This window comes from Styela clava, chromosome 11 (assembly GCF_964204865.1).
Source record: "Styela clava chromosome 11, kaStyClav1.hap1.2, whole genome shotgun sequence".
In the NCBI taxonomy this organism is placed as follows: Eukaryota; Metazoa; Chordata; class Ascidiacea; order Stolidobranchia; family Styelidae; genus Styela; species Styela clava.
The window spans coordinates 19,722,733-19,743,900 of NC_135260.1; the positions used below are offsets into that span (position 1 = coordinate 19,722,733).

General features: G+C 35.7%; 1 protein-coding gene across 2 annotated transcripts; it reads right to left on the bottom strand.

Moving 5' to 3' along the window:
- Nucleotides 1-1,210: 1,210 nt before the first annotated feature.
- Nucleotides 1,211-17,916, bottom strand: LOC120347555 (neurotrypsin-like). 2 transcript variants are annotated; one of them, XM_039417577.2, is made up of 11 exons: nucleotides 17,458-17,916; nucleotides 14,467-14,696; nucleotides 13,998-14,109; nucleotides 13,524-13,703; nucleotides 11,195-11,371; nucleotides 10,996-11,114; nucleotides 10,662-10,792; nucleotides 8,936-9,010; nucleotides 8,568-8,827; nucleotides 8,195-8,355; nucleotides 1,211-3,554 (listed from the first exon to the last, which is right to left on the bottom strand). In XM_039417577.2, exons 1-11 carry the CDS (start codon nucleotides 17,711-17,713, stop codon nucleotides 3,387-3,389), a joined length of 1,869 nt encoding a protein of 622 aa, XP_039273511.2. In that variant the 5' UTR covers nucleotides 17,714-17,916; the 3' UTR covers nucleotides 1,211-3,386. The 2 variants fall into 2 exon arrangements, with proteins under 2 accessions (XP_039273511.2, XP_039273512.2); XM_039417578.2 differs by lacking the exon at nucleotides 8,936-9,010.
- Nucleotides 17,917-21,168: the final 3,252 nt, after the last annotated feature.

Below are 21,168 nucleotides of genomic sequence, written 5' to 3' on the forward strand. Positions count from 1 at the left end.
CTATCTTGCTTCATTGTGTTTCTGAGATACGTTTTAATACGCTTCAGCGTGCTGAATGTTCGCTCTGCGTCGGCGGATGAAATAGGCGTCGTCAAAATGATGTCCAGAAATTTTGCAGACGCCGCAAAGGTAGTTACTAGAGTGTTATCTATGAGGAACCCATAGAGCGCGCAAGTTGATGTGATGTTCAAAAAAGTTTGATTGGTGTATATACATCGCAATTCATTTTCCAATTTACCCACGTTTATCATGGGGTAAAAATTGGAGACAGTAGCCAACAAATGGTTGGGAAATTGACGTGCAAATTTTGGAAAATTTTTGGGGTTCATCAAAGAGAACGAGGCAAGGTGTTCAGTGCGCAGACGATCGCCTATTTGATTCACCAGAATGTCACAGCATTCCTTTGCAGACAAAATCAAACGCTGCGTTGTTTGTCCGCGGCGTAAAGAAGCACTCCATGTGTCGTCGTATTTTATTGTTTCCCGGATACGAGATACAGCATCGCAGAAGTCTGAAATACACGACTGCACAGACGCTCCATCCATTAGCCTTGACTGCAATGCCCGTATAATACATCCACGTGATAGAATATTGTGGAGAAAAAAGCGAGAAAAAATGAAAACTCACCATCTTCTAGCAGACGCTTTAGACCTGCCGCCTCCCTCACAGAGCGTTCGTCCCAAACCGGAGAGCTCTGAATGCCATTGAAACACTCAATGAGCTCAGACCTAATTTCGGACACGCCCTGCACCACGCGTGATTGGAAGTTCCAACGTGTTGGTGCACAAGCTGGGAGACGGCGGCTACATATCTGGCGAAGGAGGTCAGAGCGCTTCGGCGAAACGGAAAAAAATGAAGAAAACCCCGAAACATTTGCAAAAAATATACGGACGAGAGGGGTATCAAGACACATATTTTTAATAACGAGGTTAAATTGGTGTGCATAACAATGTAAAAAATGCGCATGAGGAAAACTCTCCTTTTATATAAACTTGAACACCATGTTTCGACCCACTCATGACTGCCGCGCCGTCATAAGTTTGAGCTAGCAATTTTGACTTCGCGTTGTAAGGCTGTAACACTTCTTTCAGTACAGCCGATATCCCGCAAGCCGTGCGATCAACGATTGGTACAAAGCTGTGAAATCTCTCGGTAGGTTTACCATCTTTCACAAACCGAAAAATCACAGCCAGTTGGCAATTCTCAATTTCCAGAGCCAAATGTTGTAAATAAATTTTATACATTGAGTCGAGCAAATCATTTTGGATATCCTTAGATGTCCCTTTCGAAACAGTTGCGGCATCAAGATGATCTCTCAATACTGTATCTAGGGATGCGGTGTATTCCACCATATCCAAAAATACCCCTCTATTAGAAGAGCCAGCCCGTTCATCGTGCCCACGGAGGGACAGCTCGTGACAACCAATGAACTTCAAAACATCTATCAATCGACCGAGAACATGGCGGTTTTTCTCGACGTTTTGGTTGTGCCGACGAATAGAAACCGCGCGTCCTTCATCCAACTGTGCTGCAATATTAACATTTCCGAATGTTCGGTATTTTACTGCATTGTCCAGATGCTCCATAGAAGATTGATGATCCCTGGCACGCTCGGAAAGATGTTTAAGATCTCTAAAACCAAATTTACACCAACGTGAGTCACGGGCGGTAGCAAAAAGTAGGCAATAAAAACAAAAAAGTGCATTTTAGTCCTCGCTGTAACACAACCGTTCGTGTTTTTTATACCAAGTTTCTGCGCAGAATGTACGCCGACGCTTTCCTCCGTCATGGGATTGTTCCAGTGAACAATTTTTTGGTTGATAAGGCCCAAGACGTTGTACCTCTAATTTTTGTTCCAGCGGCAGCTGCGAAAACGGAGTGCGAAGTAGTGCATCAACCTTATTCATTATGAGGTCTAAGGCTAAGAAATGCGAAGCCGGAAAGAAGTGAGGAGCTTAAAAGGAATGTGGAAAATCGAAAGCAAATGGACTAAAGGTCGCTAACTGATTCAAATAGCGAAACAAGCGACAAAAACGAAGGCGAGGAAACTATCAACTCTTCAAGCAACCAACGAACGAGAAGGAATGCGTGAATATGTCAACACGTTGTTGTAAGAAACGTCGGCATTGTGTCGTCATAATTTCGGGGCTAGCCCCGATCGGCCCCGATGATTCAGTAAAAGAAACAGAAAACAAACGAGACAAACGCGGCGAGTGGAAGATAAAAGAGAGAATACGATATACAATGAGCAACCGGGGCAAAATCGGCGTCGCCCCGTCGACATTCGGCGAAGGCTTTGCGAGCGAAAAATGAACCATGTCGGGAGAATATGGCTAGTGTAGACAGTCTGTGCAACCGATATTGAGGTATTTTTCGAATATTTTTTATTATACCGAAAAAACAACCGGGGCATTGCCCCGGTTGGCCCTATTGACGCGCCGCCACTGCGGCGCCTTCCATAACTAACGCAACATACTCAAAGTTATTTAATTATAACCGAGTTTACATCTTGTTGTTATTCTTTTACATTTATTCAATGGATGTAATACTATTATTGAAATATACATCATTTTTTAGTTTCACAAAATTTAGATCACAAAAATAAATAAAATAACAAAGAAATATTCAATAACGTTGACTTATAAATGAGATAAAAATTGCTGCTTATGTAAAAGCAGCAAGTCGGACAATAAAAAATAAATGTATTGCAATTGCCCTCTAATATGTAACCACAGTGTTAACATCATGAGGAAACTATAATTATATTAAGATAAATATCGAAACAAAAAGTAATTAGACGGAGTGCCAATCTATAATCTAAAATTTCTGATACCCCAACTGTTCCAAATCAGATGTCTGACCATAATCAAATACATAGTATGCTGAGATAGTGAAACAGTACAATAGGCGGACCTTCCTCTTTGCGTCGTTTACGACCCGGTCGAATATTAGGAAGGTTATCCATCAAACTCTGTGATATTTTTTATGCTTTTGACGCCACATTGTTTTTTACTGAATTATTCAAGAATATTATATACAGTATAAATATATAATACCTATATTTATATGTATATATATATATTGTTTTGACGTTTGCCAAAAAAACAATAAATTCTTTTTTTCTCACACATAGTTCATGGCATATTTTCACAATTTTATACTACGAACAAACTTAATTAAAAGTCATTCAATGTATTTCAAGACTTCCAGCTGCCCATATGATAGCTCAACGCTTTTTTATGTAAGAGATCCTTCAAATGATGATTGGGATCATATGTATTTGTGTACTACTATCTGTTCCTCTTTGGTGCCGTCGATAGTGACTCGGCTTCGACTTCCAAAGCAGCATTATAATTTATTCTTTTCAAAATTCACACAACGTGACTTCATCCATCGCCATAAATTGTACTGTGAATCCATTCTAAATAACGAGAAACACGAGTGTAGACTCCAGGTGAATCTGCGTCTGCGCATTTGTATCCCCATGACACAATCCCGGAGACATACCACGATCCATCCACTCTGTTACACATTAATGGTCCGCCACTGTCACCCTGTAATAAAAAAAAACATGTAGATACAAACAAATTTTGCGCACCGTTACTAGAGTTCGGGTTTCACAGGAGTGCTGCATTTCTGTCGTTGAATTGCGCACATTCACGAAGGACAACAAATAAAATAGAGAGTCTGTGGGGCGTCCAATAGTTCTTTGACCCCTAATTTAAATCGTTACTGGATCAACAAAAACCATATTAGAGTGATTGGACACGTTTAGTGGACATAACGATCGTTTTGTTGTTCTTGTTCTTGTTGTTCTTTGACTCTTTTTGGACACCTAGTGGAAATATTAAAAAACCGCTTTTCTCTTTGATCACTGGACCAATTGCTTTGAAATTTTTAGTGGTTAAAGATGAAATTTTTCCTCAGAAAGCTATTACTTTTTTTCATTTTAAATATTTCTGTTAGCTCTGTGAGATTTGTTTTTGTTTGCTATGACGTCATTAAACGTTCACGGACATCGGGCGCCATTTTGTGTCCTACTGTACTGCTTCGCTTGGTGTGAATATATTTGTAGACTGTGATCTGACGCAAAGTGACTATAAACCAAGTGGAGACACCGAGTGCAATGATGCATATCGGACGCCATTTTGTGTCCAAAAAAATCGGGGGAACGCGACGGCGTCGGTTTGTTTTCAGCTTCACCAGAAGGTCTCGTTCGTTAATTTGTTTGAAGATTTTTTACTGTTTTGCATTTTATTGGGGTAATTTCATCATCTTTCTTTTGCTATTTGCCTCGTGGAATCATACTGGTATCGTGCGGTTTCGTGAAAGTTGCGATAGTTATCTTATCATCCCGTATGAGTTATGCAACTTTGAAACCTCATATCTCACGAACCTTATATTAGATGCAGATAAGTTTTATATTGTTTGAAAGACAATCTAGGAGGCTAATTATAATTATGAGATGGAGATAAATGTTGCGATTATCATACAAAAATCTGCAAAATTGAAAATCGTGGAATTTTTTTGAAAAGCTTTTGAATTAAATACCAAAAACTTCTATTTGTTCTTGTTTTAACCTAATATGACATCGACACATTTGCAGAGGTTAAAGATAGCTTTCGACATTAGATAGAATTTATCGTGCACCAGTGAAATTGTATAAGCTATTTCATTCAATGTTCTCCAATTCTTGACATGTCCACTGCGCAAACTTGAGTAAAACAACAACATTCCCTAATTACTTCGTTACGCGATTACGCCGCAACGTAGCAACGTTCTGTATGAAAAAAACATATCGCTTTCCTTCGCAAGTGTGAAACGTCATTAACCTATTGCATACGTTTAAATCAGGTACTATTTGAACTGGTATTATGATACCTGTTCACACCATGCCGAAAGTTTAAAGCCTGCGTTTTACATTAATCATTCCAGAAGCTGATGAAATGAATTTTCTCGGAAAAATGTGTCTTAATAACGAGCTGTTGCAACAGTTGCTCCAAAAATTATAGAATGTAAACGATCTCATGGCTAGCACATTGTGCGGCCTAATGAATTTCATCGAAGCATGTACATTATAAGGTACAAAATTTAAAAACCAGCCGCCGCGACTGGTGTTGCATCTCTTATCAACTTATTATTGGCAGGATATTTCGATTCTTTTGCGTCGAAAAATGTAAAATATTTACTAGGTGATCTAGCGACGCCACCATGTCTTCTACGTTCTCGTTGATAAAACTTAATTGTAATTTTATCGATATCCAAAGTGAAAAATTAGCCTTGATGTTTTCGGGGGAACCCTATAAAGACATGGGGTTTAAATTGTTTGTTGTTTCTATGAAAAGTGTCAATCCCGATAAATGCCCACAATCGTTACTAACTCTTTTCAGGTCTTACACACCTAATAAATATTTGAAAATTGATAGTTTTACCCAATATTTATGCCACCCATCCAAAAAAGCAATCGTATTTTTGCGCGTAGTATAAACTATATTTTGCGCAAATATTAATGCCTTTCATAATATATGTTCGCCTGTTACTTTTCTGACAGAAACAGTTGCTTGAAATATAATTTCCCATCTTGCCCAAATATCGCTTTTAAAATTTTGAAACGTTTTCTCAATTTAATGTTAAATATTCACGCAAAAGATGAGACAAATAAAATTATTGAAAACGACATGCTAGTAGACCTGCGGCAAGAGCTCAAGTCAAATAGATAATATATTATTTTATACACTCCAGATTATTATGTGTTCTTGTAAACTTGATATACGCCGTTATCCTTCATTCCATGCATGTAGTATATTTTTTGGATATTATTTTGGCAATGTACACCTTGTTGAAAATTTGCGATACGCATATTTTAATATCATGACATGTACCGAAAAAATAGTGCAAGTTTCTGTAGTATATATTGGAATTGTAGTTCTGTCAGTTTGTTAAAATAGGTTGTGTGCAAGTAGCGATAATTACACCAGGAATTTTGTAATAATTTAATAATAAAATGTGTATCTTTTTGTTTATTATTTTGGTCTTATCGGGTTGTTGATTTATCGCAGGGGTGGCCAACCTTACACATACCATGCGCCACGTTTTAAACATAATGTTTCAGATGCGCCGTAAATCTCTTGTATTCCCACGCCTAATGTCCGCTCCTTGTTGAAATTATATAAATTTATAATACACACACATATATACACACGTATATGTAGTTTTTACAATTTACAACTTCACATGAATAGAAATTAAGCAAGGAAGTATAATAAATAAAACTGATCAATTTTATTTAAGTACCGCCTTTATGAGACTTTTGCTGCTGTTTTACTTTCGCCAGTTTTTTTATTCTTGGAGTTAAGTTTGTTACTGAGTGGAGCAGTGCATTCTTCAAATTTAAATCTGTAAGTCTTGACCTCGCTTTGCTTTTGCTTAGTTTCATGGCAGAAAATGTTTGTTCACATCTATATGTCGTTCCGAAACGACATATAAAACCCTGGGCAAATTTTCTCAGTTCTGGAAAATTTTCACGAGGTAACGATTGCCAGAACTTGATCATGTCAGATGCACTTGGGACTGAAGAAAGCTCATCAAATTTAATTTTCAATGATGGATGAGTTTTCAAGTCAATTAGTTCCAATTGTATATTGCTTGGCATCTTCATTATGTTTAGTTCACTAAGTGAAAATGGGTTTATAAAAGCAAGTATAGAGTCTTCTTCTTTTGAAATATCATGAAAACGACTTGAATGAATGAATTTCAATGACAGCCGCATATATATAGTTAACTCAACGAAAATTCTCGTATCCACGCAAAAATTCGAGCAATTTACGATAAACAGATTACGATTGATTGCGAAACAGGGAACCATTGTGACGCCATGCTTCAAGTAAAAACTACAGCCTTCCTGAAAGTAGGAGAAAAACGTATTCTGTCTTATGAGCTGAGCATTACGCAATAAAGCTGTTTTTACCAACGAAGAGAAAAGGGTACGATTAAGAAGTAAAGTTAGGCGTAATATTGTGACAACAGGCCTTTAGTATCAATATCTACTCTACTCTACCCTCGATTCTAATTGGCCTTTGCTAATCAGCTGTTTGGCCTAGCGTCGCGTGATTTTACTCCAGGATTCTTCAAAATTAGTACTTGCGTCACAGCAAGCGATTTTACGCTTCGCTTTTGTTGACAACGGTCATTTGAAGTTTGGATGAAAAAGGTGGTATTTAGGGGTCATTTTCAGCATGTTGTGGGTTGATTTATAATAAATTTTTTAGGCCTGGGCAATTCAACTGGTTGTTCAATGGTTATTGGGAGATATTTGGGAAGTCTGGGCAATGGAAAATCCATGTTTCAAGCTGATAAATGGCGATTTTCTATTTTTCCAGAAGTTCTGAACTTTTTACTCCAGTAGGGAAAAAATAGTAAATTTTACTAATTTTTGCTAAAAGTCTAGAATGAATGTCATGATGAAGTCCGTCCAAAAGCTAACGTCGATAATCGCCTGTTGTTTCTAATTCCAACAAGCCGTAAGTGGACGACGTGGAGTAAGGAGAATAGATTTTAGGTACAATCAAAAGTCACCATGTAAATCGCAAAAAAACGGCTTGGCGTGGAGAAGCCAAGTGCAATTAACAATTTTGGCATGAAAAGGGTTAAAGATGCAATGCGCCACCTCTAATCATGCAATGCGCCACGTTTGGCGCATGCGCCATAGGTTGGCCACCCCTGATTTATCGAGTGAAGTTGGATGACTTTAACCTTAACTTCGTATATGCTGATCATACCGCCGAGCCGAATTATCTGAGAAACATCTGCGGATAATTAAATTTTCAGAAGAATGTTCATTCGTTTTGCCGCTGCGAAAGTTTGGTCCGAATTATTGAGCATCGTTTTCTTTAATCAGCTGTACAACGATCGCAGGTTTAAATCACTTAGTTGGGATCATACAGCGATAGAACTCTGGACACAAAATGGCTGTTGTGACGTCACACGAGCCCGTATAACGTTACCAATGGTTGTCCTCACTTGGTTTATAGTCACGTTGATCTGACGGTACGGTAAACCGTACTATACTGCGAACAGACGGGTTCATATATTTGGGCGTAGCTCTTTTGTTTTGGTTAATACTAGTAGACTAATAAGGCATGAGCCAACACAACTTGGGATTTCTTCTGATACTGTGGTTGCCTACTATACTCACATTGCAAGAGTCAACTCCTCCGTCGTTGTATCCGGCACAAATCATGTTTTCATCAACAAGGTGATAATAATTATCATAATCTTGTTTACCGTTACAAGCTTTTGTTGACATTATTGGAATATCCGCCTGGTAGAAGCCGTTTTCCTGCATTTTATCATTCTCTGAATATAAACAAAAAGTAGTTGGAAGACTAATTGGCCACAGAATAAATCCCAGGTGCAAACCACCCACCCATGTATACAAACATATAACTTTATGGATATTTTCATTTGAACCTGATTTTAAACCTGAGGTTCAACTTACAAAATCATTTTTTATTTTATTGAATCTCAAAGATTCCATCTCAAGAATTGAAGAAAAACGTAATACTTACTGATATTTCCCCATCCCGCAATCCAACATCTAGTCCCTGGATCTGGATTTTCTGACTGATATCGGGGAAGACATAAAATATCTGCATATTTATTGACGTTAACCAATTTCTCTAGTTTCAGTAATGCTATGTCGTTCCTTGGAACAGTATCATTAGTGTAATTGGAACGACTTATCGAAGTAACACCGATTTCGCCGACGTTGTTTCGAATCATCTTTCTTCGTTTGTCGTATTTTATGCTTAAATCCGAAGCAGTTGTTCTGTTTAAAGAGATTAGTACGTTTAAATATACTCCATCAACATTATACTAGTTGAGACAGTCTTATGTTTCATTTTAATCACAAAATAGTCGAGTGATAAACGCATACCCTGTTACACAGTGAGCTGCAGTAAGAACCCATTGTCGATGGATCAACGTTCCAGCACAGTTTTGAGATCCTTTGCTGTACCAAAAATAAGCAACTGTAATATGTTGTGAATAAACAAGTGCATTTATATACATTAATGTTTATTCCGTAAAAGTAAGAGAATTTTAGCCAAGGTTAGGATTATTTTCATAATTATTACCCAAGTACATGGAAGCCAATAACAACGCTGAATAATATCACAAAACTTTTTGTCCAGACTGGGTATGGCAATAGTTAATTAACCAGTTAATTGTTTGAGTCGTTGGAACATACACTTGGTTTTATGTAGCTTTGAATAGGTAAACAAAATCTGGTTACCAATCGATAAATTCGACCACTATGTCATGTGTATTTATTCAAGACTAACAAGTTTCACCATCGAACATAAAAAAACTTGTTTATAGAATACTTTATTTGACACTTTACGAAATATATTATGACCAAATACCTAATCATACTTCCTGGAAAGCGCCAGATCCATAACAAACATAAAAACTGAGGTTATGTATGTCATGTATTCAATCATATTTATATGAATATTAAACTTTAAATTTGTAACTGTCAGTCATGCTAATTAGCTATAACTACAATTTCTTCAGACGTTTCCATCATCAAAAAGTGAGGATATTGAAGTTGACTCATAAACAAACAATATTACGAAGTGTTTATGTGTTATCGAAATCAAGATTGTGCGGTCAAGTGTAGGCCTGATTTGACAGACAAGTCTGTAGTGTCTGTCTGATTCGATTCCAATAGAAAGAACATCAAGATAGAATTTTTAGAAACAATCGAAGCGAAATTTCCAAGCAAAAAAAAACCCAGTTAGAAATACGTTATAAATGAGAATGCCCCACTGATTACATTCTGTTAAAGATTGCCATAATGTTTATTGAATGCGGTAACAGAATTTCAATGAGAATCTATGTGCTACCAAAGTCAAACACCCATTTTTGCAAGAGCATGTTTCCATAGAAACAACTCAAAACTATTGTTCCACCTAGAGCAGGGGTCGGCAACCTTTTGTCGCTCGCGGGCCAAAATTATGGGTTGCAAGTCATTGGCGGGCCGCACATCTTTAAAAAAAAATTGAAAACCGAACGGATGATATATACTTTTTATAATAAAAATCAAGCATTGATACATCTCTCGAATTGTATATAGATTTATTTCCTCATTGCATCTCAAAAATTTCCTTTTGAATTATTTCAGCGCCAAGGAACGCTTTGCACTTAGCATCAACTTTTCTGCGTTTTGTTGCGTTTGTCTAATTATAATTAAATTATAGGCTCATTAAACGAGTACTTGTGAAGTATATACTTGTTAGGTTATAATATAATTTAGTCCAAAGAATATAATTATCAAAACGGCTGTTTTGTTACTTTAAATCAATGAAGCGTCGCGGGCCGGATTATGTTACTCCGCGGGCCGGATGCGGCCCGCACGTTGCCGAGATTTCTTGCTATCGACTTGTTCAAAAACTAGTTCGGGCTTTCGACAAGGTATTATTTTACGGGTAGGGCTTATATTAAAATTATTTTTAAGATTCAGGACTAGGCCTTATTTTCGGGGAAACACGGTCATAATTTTTTGAATAACTTTTTTTCGTGATGCTGCAAGACGTTAATTGTGATAGTGATAGGTTCGTGAAATGAGAAATTCATCGATAAAACAAATAAATAATTCTTACTTTTTAATCCTAACAATCCATGGCCAGGTTGCAGTTTTTGCTTTACGGCCACCAACAACTCGGCGAATTCTTTTTACCGGCGATAAGTTAGGCTGTATGGCTTGAATGCCGCATGTTGACTGCTTTTTATACTAAAATAAATTAGCAATTAAAATCAGTGGATTTGAAAACTGATCATTAAGTTTATATGATTCTTAGGAGTTTGTTCATAATATTCTACAATTATTTTTAAAATCGTTCTGAATATTCGCAATGTAAAAAATTCTTTGATTACATTGTATGTAAAATGTTGTTACTTGAAAATTAACTGGCTCTTATATATGATTGCAATTACCTGACAATTTTTGCCTCCAAAACTGTCTTTACATAAACATTCATATTCTGTTTTCTCTCCCAATTTATCTAGACAAATTCCATCATTTTTGCAAGGTGACTTTACACAAGGACTGTCAGCTAAAACGAAACCAAAACTATTAATACCACATTTTTTTTTTACTAAAGCTGATTTGGGTGATGTACCGGAAAAAACTTACAAGGTAAATAACACTTCGTTGAAGAAGATTCGTTGTAACAACAGCCTTTCGATATACAAAGCTTTTCTTCTGATATGTACGATTTCTTCTTGGTGGACATATCATCGCTACCCATAACTCGATGGCATTCTTCTATTTTAGATGACGATATACGACACACTCCTCTTTCATCTGACGCTGCCATAAAATATTCAAAACCAAAATATTCTTGAAACGACTGAAGGCAGAAATAAGCACAGAATTCAGTATCTAGAGAAAATGGCACTCTATATCTGGAATGAAATATGCTGTTTTTCAAACTTATATTAAAGGCTTTAGTTCTATTTTATAATATAAATATATAAAGTCCAATTTTACTCTCTAGAGTCTAGATAGAGACTTCTTTTTGATATATCATAGACACGTAACCTTTCAAACTAAAATTCTATTACGTAAGGCTACAATGTTTCGTAAATCCGGAAACATCGATCTTAAAACTAATACGGTCATAAAATAATCGGATTTTCATTGCAAAGGAGAACTTAAATTTGTGGAATGTTAGTCCGATATCGCGACAAGCCTTAAAATACAATTACAAAATATTAACGCTACTTCATAAAAGCCTATTAATTTTAACAAGATTTAAGCTTCTACTTGCTCTTAATCTGTTTCTGAAATCACTAGAATAATTCGACAGTTATCAAGTGAGTAAAATGGCAGAGAAGCTGTTGTAATATAGAAGGATATTACAGTAATTAGATGTGTTTGAACAAATATAGGCATTCACAATACACAATTTCGTCTTTAAAGGTAAAATGACGCTTTAGATATTTGTATCTCATTTGTCTGTTTTATTGCGTCACGTTTTATTAAAAACCCGAATATGCCAGTCGTCATAATGCCTGTATTTGTGATGATGAATCCAATCATCGTTCAGAGAGCGGACATCCCCGTTCAATTAGTGCTTGATTTGATTCGGAGATCGACATATGACCTAGACCAGGGTGGTCAAAGGTTGTCGGCTCCGCGAATCACAAAATTATGTTTGCAATGTTTGCGGGCCACAATAACGTCGGGAATAGCTAAACAGTGTAATACAAAATGAACACTTTTATGGTGCAAACACATTGACATTCAAACATACAAAAACCACCGAAAAAAATTACTAAAGCCCGCTAAAGTCTTTCTATATCTATATCATTTAGTGTAAGATTTCAAACTTTTCATAACAGAAAATGTGCTTCCGCAAACGTAAATGCTTTCGAACATCGATAATATTTTCAAAGCAAAATCTTAACTTTGGAAAATGCTCATTGCTCACTATGTTCTAAAATCAAATTTTAAATTATATTCTTTTGTCACCGACACAACTTGCAAGCATTGTGGTATTTTCCCTCCCACATCCAGTTAAAAATCTGTTTGAATTCGTCAGCCTTCTTTCCAAACTCATACTTACAAATAACTGAAGATTGTTTAATTACCAAATGTGAGGTACAGGAGGGTAATTACTAAATTTTCTGACATATAGGCAGCATTTTTGTAATACTGTTTAGACTGGTTGCAAAAAACATCCAGCATGAATTATATTGATAGGTCATAACATTAATATTTAGTTATCAAGAATGCGACACCAGTGGTGTCGGGAGTCGCTTCCTCATATTAACTAGAGTGACACCGTGATATCGGTCATCTAAATGTGTAAAAAGGCCGTCTTCGACTTTATTATTTTATTTATTATTCACGACTTTTGCTAGTATCCTGTTTGACTTTTTTCTCACTATGATTTAATTTTTAGACTCACTCCCCCAGGGTGACGCTGCTCGATAACCTCTTCTGGTTTATCGCGCCTCCCTTCACACTGAAAGTATTGTTTCATATGTGATTCGCATTTATTTTTGTCTATTGTGTACTTTTGGTATGTGATAAAATAAACTACTGGCTGACTGACTGACTGACACGGGCCTCAGATAATGAAGCCACCCTGACCTAGACAGTTGACGGACAATCTACTCCTAAACTTCGCATTCGTTGGGAACACCAACTATGCTGTATCCCCAACTGGACTTGCGATGAGATTATTTAAAATTGTACAGTAAGTGAACGCCAATACAAATGCGGAAATATTTTTCCACGACTTCATGACTGGATTATAGACATCTTATATTAAATATCAAATCCAGTAATTAAAAAATGATATCTTTAAAACATGTATCTTTTTAATCTGCAGGTTTTTTGCAAACAGTGTGTTCTTCGCATTAATTTATATTAAAGTAATCAAAAAATCAACGAAAATAAATCTGCTACTGATTAGTTTTATGTACGTGCAAATATATGCCCCCTGAATACTAACTTTTTAGGCAATATGGTTGAGTTCCAGTCCATGATTGTTCAGATGTACATGTCTGAATTTTATCCCCGACAAGTATCGTGTCTTCTGAGCATGAATGATGACAGGTCAACCCGCTGTTCAGTAAACCAGTGTATAAAAAGCATCGACTTTTCAAATTTTTTGATTTCTTCAATGGACAACCTATAATTAGCAGGAATATTATAAAGTCTTTATCTTTTTTTTAGCAGTTTCGTTTTAAACTAAATTTATCATACTGGCGTGGGATATTTATACCAAACTAGAGTAAATCCAATAAGATGGGGGGGTCACGAAACCATCCCTGTTGTAGTTATGCTACGACACAATAAGACAATATTGTTCTAAAATAGGTTCGATAATTTTTTCAAAGTTTATTTTTTTATTTAAATATTTAGGATATATGGAGTTTTGAAGTGTCTTCTATCTACCTTTTTTAGATATAATTTAAGAACTGACCGCATACAACAGATGCTCCCATTAAATCATCACTACAGGGCAAAGTTCGTTTTCCGTCCCATTTTACTGCGGAGCAATCTTCGATTTTAGTCTCGTCTCCGTGACATTTAACCTAATAACGGAAATAAATATGATTCATTTTAAGCTTTTGATTCAAACAATAAACAAGCCCGTAGGCTGGCTTCATCAAAATTTATAATAATAAGGTTAATATTTTCATCTCATCAGTCGTTTGCATTTTCATTCTCTTGTTTACTATTTTTTATTGATATGTTTGTTTTTGTGCATTTCAATTTTAAGATTTACTAATCAACTCATCGAGTGATTGATAACTTGGTTTAACACAAAATAAAGCACGAAATAAAAATCAATATAAGGTATACAAGGCAATTCTACGACTACTCTCCTATTTGGATGAGCGAAACGGTGTTACTGGTTTATGCTCCTTTTATGCATAAAAACATCTCACTTTTGACATGACGATAGGACCATATCCATGCCCGAAGTTACCAATTTTCTTCGCAATTATTCCACCAGTTTCAAATCCCATTTGACGGCATACTACAGTTGCATCTTCCACAGTCCATCCATCTCCACATATTGTGCCCCATGAGTTATCAGGAAGAAGTACTTCTACTCTTCCCATATACGGCACTGTGCTTTCAGCCAATTGAACGTCATTGGTATCTTTTGGCAATTCTGAAAATAAAAGCGTGGCTTTAGAGGAGGTTTCACAGAACCAGACAAATGAATTCCTTTTCAAAATTTTGTCAATGATTGTTCAGATTTAATTCGTTTATTTGATTTGTACACAGAATTTGCTCTTTACATAATATATTATACTATTCAGATACGCTATTAGAAGTAACGTAAACCCCAAAAACATTGATTAACAGGGCGATGTGTGAGTCCATATTGTCACTTTCGGTGGCCCCTGACCGTATATTGAATTGTTGCCGAAATTGACCATTTTGCAATTTAGTTTGCAAGGGAAGTGTGAAGTGTTACATATGGAGGAAGAGGCAATGCTATTTGACATCTTTTTGACGTCACTTGTCACTCCAAAAGTTTTCCCAAAATACATTTATTTAAATTCCGAAATTTTAAAAAGAAATGAACCAAACAGAAACTTAGCCACCGAAACTACAAACCATATGATTCATCAGAGAAAACCGACATTGGTAAAAAGCAGCAAAGGTTAGTTTACACAAAATATCGGAAAAATACCTCGTTGTGTAAACTAGAAGTTAATTAGTACGCCATTCAAAAATGTAATTGTTTGAAATAAGAAATAGCTTCATGAGAAGTTTGAAGAAGAAATACTGATTTAGATAAACATTATGGATATAGTTCCACTTATAGTAGAATTATATAAGATATTTCAATAATGTAACTAAAATCAATGTATATACAATTTTCGGAGCTCCCGAAGTATGCGAACCAAGATGGCGGACATCGGAATGTAATACGTGTATAGGTTAGGGTTAGGCCATAATTTTAGGTATAAATACTACGGGAGGCTCTTGGCTAGTCTTCGAACTGATAATAGTACTAAAATAAGGAAAATTGAAAAAAAAAATTATCGCCTAACCCTAACCTGTTACCCATGTTACGTTCCGATGTCCGCCATCTTGGTTCGCATACTTCGGGAGCACCCAATTTTCTTAAGTGAATGAGGCGGACGGGATAAATAAAGTATTCGTCTGCGAATAGTATTCACAGTAAACATTATTTCAACTAAAAGAACAGATATCTCAAACCCCTAGAATGCGCAACTTCAGATTCGTATTTGTGATTCAAATGCATAAATGGTGTGTCACAAGTGACTAGATTCACTACTAACGATCTATTAAAATACTTGAACGAAGTGCATCGTAAAATGCATTTTAACTTTGTACGTATATGCAAAATGCTCAGCACTTCCATTAAGCAAATCATAACGGACGTTTTATTGTGCAAATGTGTATCGCGCTGCTAGATTAGAAAACCCATATCGGGCCTCCAACTATACATAGGGATATACATATAATATTCATTCATTCTGGGGCTGTCACCCAATATACTAACTGTAATGAGGTAGTCATCTGCTTATAATAACTCATACTTCAAAGCATTCTGGTTGAGATCAAAGAGCATAGTATATATATATATATATATAAGATATATCGGTCCATTATCGAGAAATGGCCATCATTGCCGATACCGATATATCGTTACATCAACTCATAGGCGACATATATATCCAAAAAAAATTTGTAAACAACTTGTAATGGAAAATTTTGTACCCAAGAAATACGACGCGAAAATACAAATTTTACATTTGTTGTATACGACTTTTAAAGCGTGATGATTTTCACACTTTAATATATACTTAGTGTTGAATATTATCAAATAGGATTACCATGCGGCTAACGTTATAGACGTACAACAATACACTTCTTATTTGAGACGTTTTTATTCGATGTCAATACTGATCCGCCATTTTGATTACCGACGGCGACGAACTCACATACGAGGGAAAACATGTAAACAAACATTAGTAAATTAGGCAAATTCGATTTGAACATGAAAAATGTAAGCGTTACCATTAAAGTTTATTTGAAGGTCTCAAGCAGTCATCAATTTCTTCATCGGAATTTACGATGCTTCTCTATTAAGTATAACTCATTATATCTTGAAATTTCCTGACATGAACAGAAATTGTTTGACTCGGATGTAGTGTGTAACAGTAAGCAAACATTATCGATAAACTCTCACTGCAATTGTTTTACGGCTAAAGTATTTTTGTAAACAATTGAAGCTTAAATGTTAATCCTCTATTGTTTCCGATATTATAAATTTTATAATGTGGTAAATATTATGTTCACGAAATTCTTTCCTTGGCACAATTGCAACAGCGCGCACCGGTAGCAGAAAAACAACGCTATAGATAGACAACATTCTCGACATTCTGGTGTGTTTTCCAGTTCCGTTTTGTCGCATTTATAAACTTCAAGAAATCAAGTAATAAACGAGCATCGGTTTTATTAACTTTCAGTTAAATACCTATATACCTAAGTTACCTATATACCTAAGTTAAATTTCTGCTAATATATTCGTGATCGGGTTTTCGATAAATAGGTTACTCGTTATATTGGGTTATACAGAGAAATTCCTAAACCAATCGTAATTAAGTTAGAGCTATACATACTTATAATACTACAGTGTAAACTTCATTATAACGATAGTTAGCTCCCTCGCAAAGAAGATGTTTTTCCTCCGTGAGTCGAATGAAATTACCCTGCGGAATGGGTTCTGAGTATAGTTTTGAAAATATCGGTTTCTTGCAATACCTGACAAGTAATGCATTTAACTGAACACTGGGACATTTAGTTATTGCCTGCTAGTATTCGGACCGGACAACTCTTTTTTGCATTACAAGTATGTGCATGACAAAACTTAAAACACAGAATCACCATACCTTTTCTTTCGTCATTCAGAAAGTCGTTCAGAAATAAACTTTCAAGACTCCATCGAAGATTCGGCTTCTTCCTGTTTAAATTTGTAGTGCCCAAATTTGACAATGACGGTGTGGTAATGACATTTTCATCGGCATGTGTTTGACAAAATGGAGTTAATAATAGTACAATCCACAAATAAAAGAATACACTGGAGCAACCTAATCCAATTTTGTCGTCACGGTAGATCACGATGTTATCGCAACCCGAGGCCTTCATAACTCTATTCGCTTACTTCGTTAACCTTATTCACGATACAATGATATTAACCAAGCTGCGTAGTCTGAATAGCAGATGGCAATAAATAGTAAGAAGAAAATATATGAAACAAAATGATTTATAGACAGTTTAGTTTTTGTTGGCATAACAAGATTGCTTGAAGATGTAACTACGAGTAAAAGAATGGAAAATAAAAAATTGGATTCCCAAATTGAAAGCTGTGAAAATTTAAATTACTAAGCGTCGTGTGGGTAGCAAGTTACACGCACAAGTGGGAGATATAGTTTTGGGCAACTGAGCGCAATTATAAAAACATTTTTGACAATGTTGAACTCGAGTCAACTTTTTTTACTACAATATTATACTGTTTCATTATTTTGTTCAACACAAATATCATTATTGCTATTGATCTGTTTTTCAAGTAAGCCTTTATTACACTCTGTCCCTCCCCCTCCCCCCCCCCCCCAAAAAAAAAATGAAAAAAAATACTGCATACTCATGATTTGAAGGAACTCATGTCTCTGAAAGTGATGTCATAGAGAGGGTGGTAAATAATTAATACGTAAACCCACAAAAAGTAAATCATATTCCCGAAAAAGTACATGCAGTGAATATCCAAAGAAATGTTCGGTTCTAGAGATAACTAAATTTTATTTTTCTAGTCAATTAAATTATAAACAATATATCGTTTACAAGTACTGATTATGAACAGTTGGGAGCAGAGATAAATATGTGATACCAATCATCATTTGAATACACTACGCTTGTAAGTAACCAATGCTGCATTTTCCAATTGACGTCGTTCCCATTACTGTTGGAACTTTGTATTCCGCCTTTGAATTCAGTATATTAAATGGCCCCGATAGCATGCTGTAATGCTTTTTTTGAAAATGCCCCAAAATAAAAATAGGATATGTTTTAACGATATTAACCAAAACCAATTCACTGTTCTGTGACACACAACGGCGCATAAAGTTATACAGATATATATATATAAAATGTAAAACAATTCGACAATACTATAACGAATATAACTTCAACAACTTTTGACGATACGTGCACTAGCTATCTGTGTCCCCGTGCTTCAATACTGATGACAGATATGGCGATTAGGAAAATATGTAAGCGTATAGTTGTCATTCCTGTTTCGACTTTGTAAATAAATATCTACACCAATTATGTCACGGATCCAATATGTGAAAGCGCGCGACATGTCAGTTCTCAGTTGAATCTGAAAATTATGATCACCGACCATGCGTTTAGTCAATTTTTCAACGAATTCCCAAATGTCATCTTACTGAATTATTTCTTAACGCTTAACACCGCCTATGGCATATCTCAATCACCCCCGTAAAAACTAGCTCGCGTTTTAACAGGCTTCTCGACTGACCGTACTGAAACAAAATGGATCAGAACCTTGCTTGACATAAATATTTGACACTAAGTCAAGTCACTTTTCTTGCGAAAATCGCTGCTGTAGTTGTAAACAATCAATGGGAACGGCTTAAAGATTTTAGCAGATAACGCGACGACGTAACCTTCATAAAAGTTCGCGTAATATTTATTTTTAGATTAATATAGAGCGGCCATTGATTTCATTCGAGGTAACAATAATATCAGCCTCAGATATTTGACTACATTGCACCAAAGTTAAACGGTTATTTTGCAGATACCCCGATAACTGATATCTTAAAAATATCTTTATAATAATCTAATGTGGCATAAAAACGATGCTGCAACCACGAAAAGTATGAAATCGTGATGACAACATAATTTGCTTTGTTGTAATGAAAGTGCGCGTTACAGATAATTTCACTAACAATAATGAGCTTAAATTGCTGATATATGATGTCATACCTATAGAGGGTTGAACAATGTATAAATACAGAATCCCATAATTTGCGAATGAAAATTTAGAATATGTCCGAGTTGGAACATAATGTTGGATAAATAAAGTTTTTTCAATATTTACTATGATTCATTTGTAAATTTCGATTTACAAAATTTATAGTTGTAAAATGTTAGCTGTATTAGTCATGTATTTGTTACTAAAACTATTTGACAATTTGTTACTAAAACAATTTGAACGCAATCGTTTTCCTTCGCATCCGCCCATGTTCTTCGATTTCAATCACATGCCTTCCAGTCTGACAACATTCAAAGCGATCAATGCATAAAAAGGCAAATGGAGAATCACAAAAAAATACTAAAATTGAAAACTCGATCATTCTTAATAAAAGCCTATCTGACTCGATTTAAAATTTATATCTTAATATATTTAGTTGACACTTTGTCGCAAACAAAAATTAATATTAACACGCCAAGGGCAACAGTTTTGCTCAAAAGGATTAATAAAAATAAACAAGTATGAAACTATATCACGATGTAAACAACAACGCATAAACTATGCAACTAAGAATTCCATTTAAATATTATTTTGATTTGCTTCACAAGCATTTTTAAATAGGAATTTGCTTTTCCTTTTAGATTTGAAAGCATGTTAAGTTGGCATTGCAGCACTTCAGGTAGTAATGCCAGTGGTAGGCTATATATATTTCAACGGTCTAAGCATGGAGGTCCTTACTATCAGTGCACAGCAGAACGCCAAAATTTCCGCGTCTGCAGAAAGAAGAGAGGAAGGGCAATACACTCAGAATTTAGAAGTGATTATAAAAAAATTAAACACTAGCTTAACTACGTACCATCCTTGGCCACTCGCTCAATTCACGGTTTAATGGACGAAAAGTAATCCAAGGGAAGCGGTAAGTACATGATAGCATATCGTCAGGAAGCAATCAGTTGTTATTGTTGCACATTTTGAAATAAAATACAAAGAGGAATTCAATAAATATACTCATCGTAAACTTGATGTATGCAACAATATAATATATCCTACCATGCATGAACAACGTATCCTGTGTAGGTGTTGGGTTTCGCTAGGTGAGGTGAGAATTCGGTCGGAACGATCGCCAACTGCATGTGAAGTGAATAGTTTCGACTTAATGGTTTGTCTAGTTTGTTTGTCAGAGCCAAATTTCAAACCCTAAAGTTGTAAGGCCTCATGAAAAAACAACACAACTTAAAATAGCAGCAAAACAAAACTCAAGTATGTTTTTTAAAATGACAACATAAACAAAACTCGGGCTAAAACTGATTTAACGCTAAACTTGATATTGGCTCTGGACTTTTAATTTGGAAGTCTGAAAAGGCGAAGCGCAATCGTGTTGGATGCATACCCCAGCAATATATATATATATATAACAATAGCTAAAATAAACGAACAATAAACGAAGTTCGGCGGCAAACGCGAAGTTTACCATTTGAGTGAAGTAATCGAAGTGCAGACAAAACGTCACAGATTACGTCGTCGACAATTCATTTAATTCTGAGACGGATAGTTTGAAATTCCCTCTAGTCTCAGATGAGGCTGCAACTGAGTTAAAGATGATCGATCT

Excerpts from the sequence above, each read along its gene's own strand:
- LOC120347555 (XM_039417577.2), bottom strand. The coding sequence starts at position 17,713 with ATGAAGGCCTCGGGTTGCGATAACATCGTGATCTACCGTGACGACAAA. Across the intron at positions 10,793-10,995 it reads TTGGAGGCAAAAATTGTCAG|TATAAAAAGCAGTCAACATG; the intron begins GTAATTGCAATC and ends AATTTATTTTAG. Across the intron at positions 3,555-8,194 it reads GAGGAGTTGACTCTTGCAAT|GGTGACAGTGGCGGACCATT; the intron begins GTGAGTATAGTA and ends TTTTTATTACAG.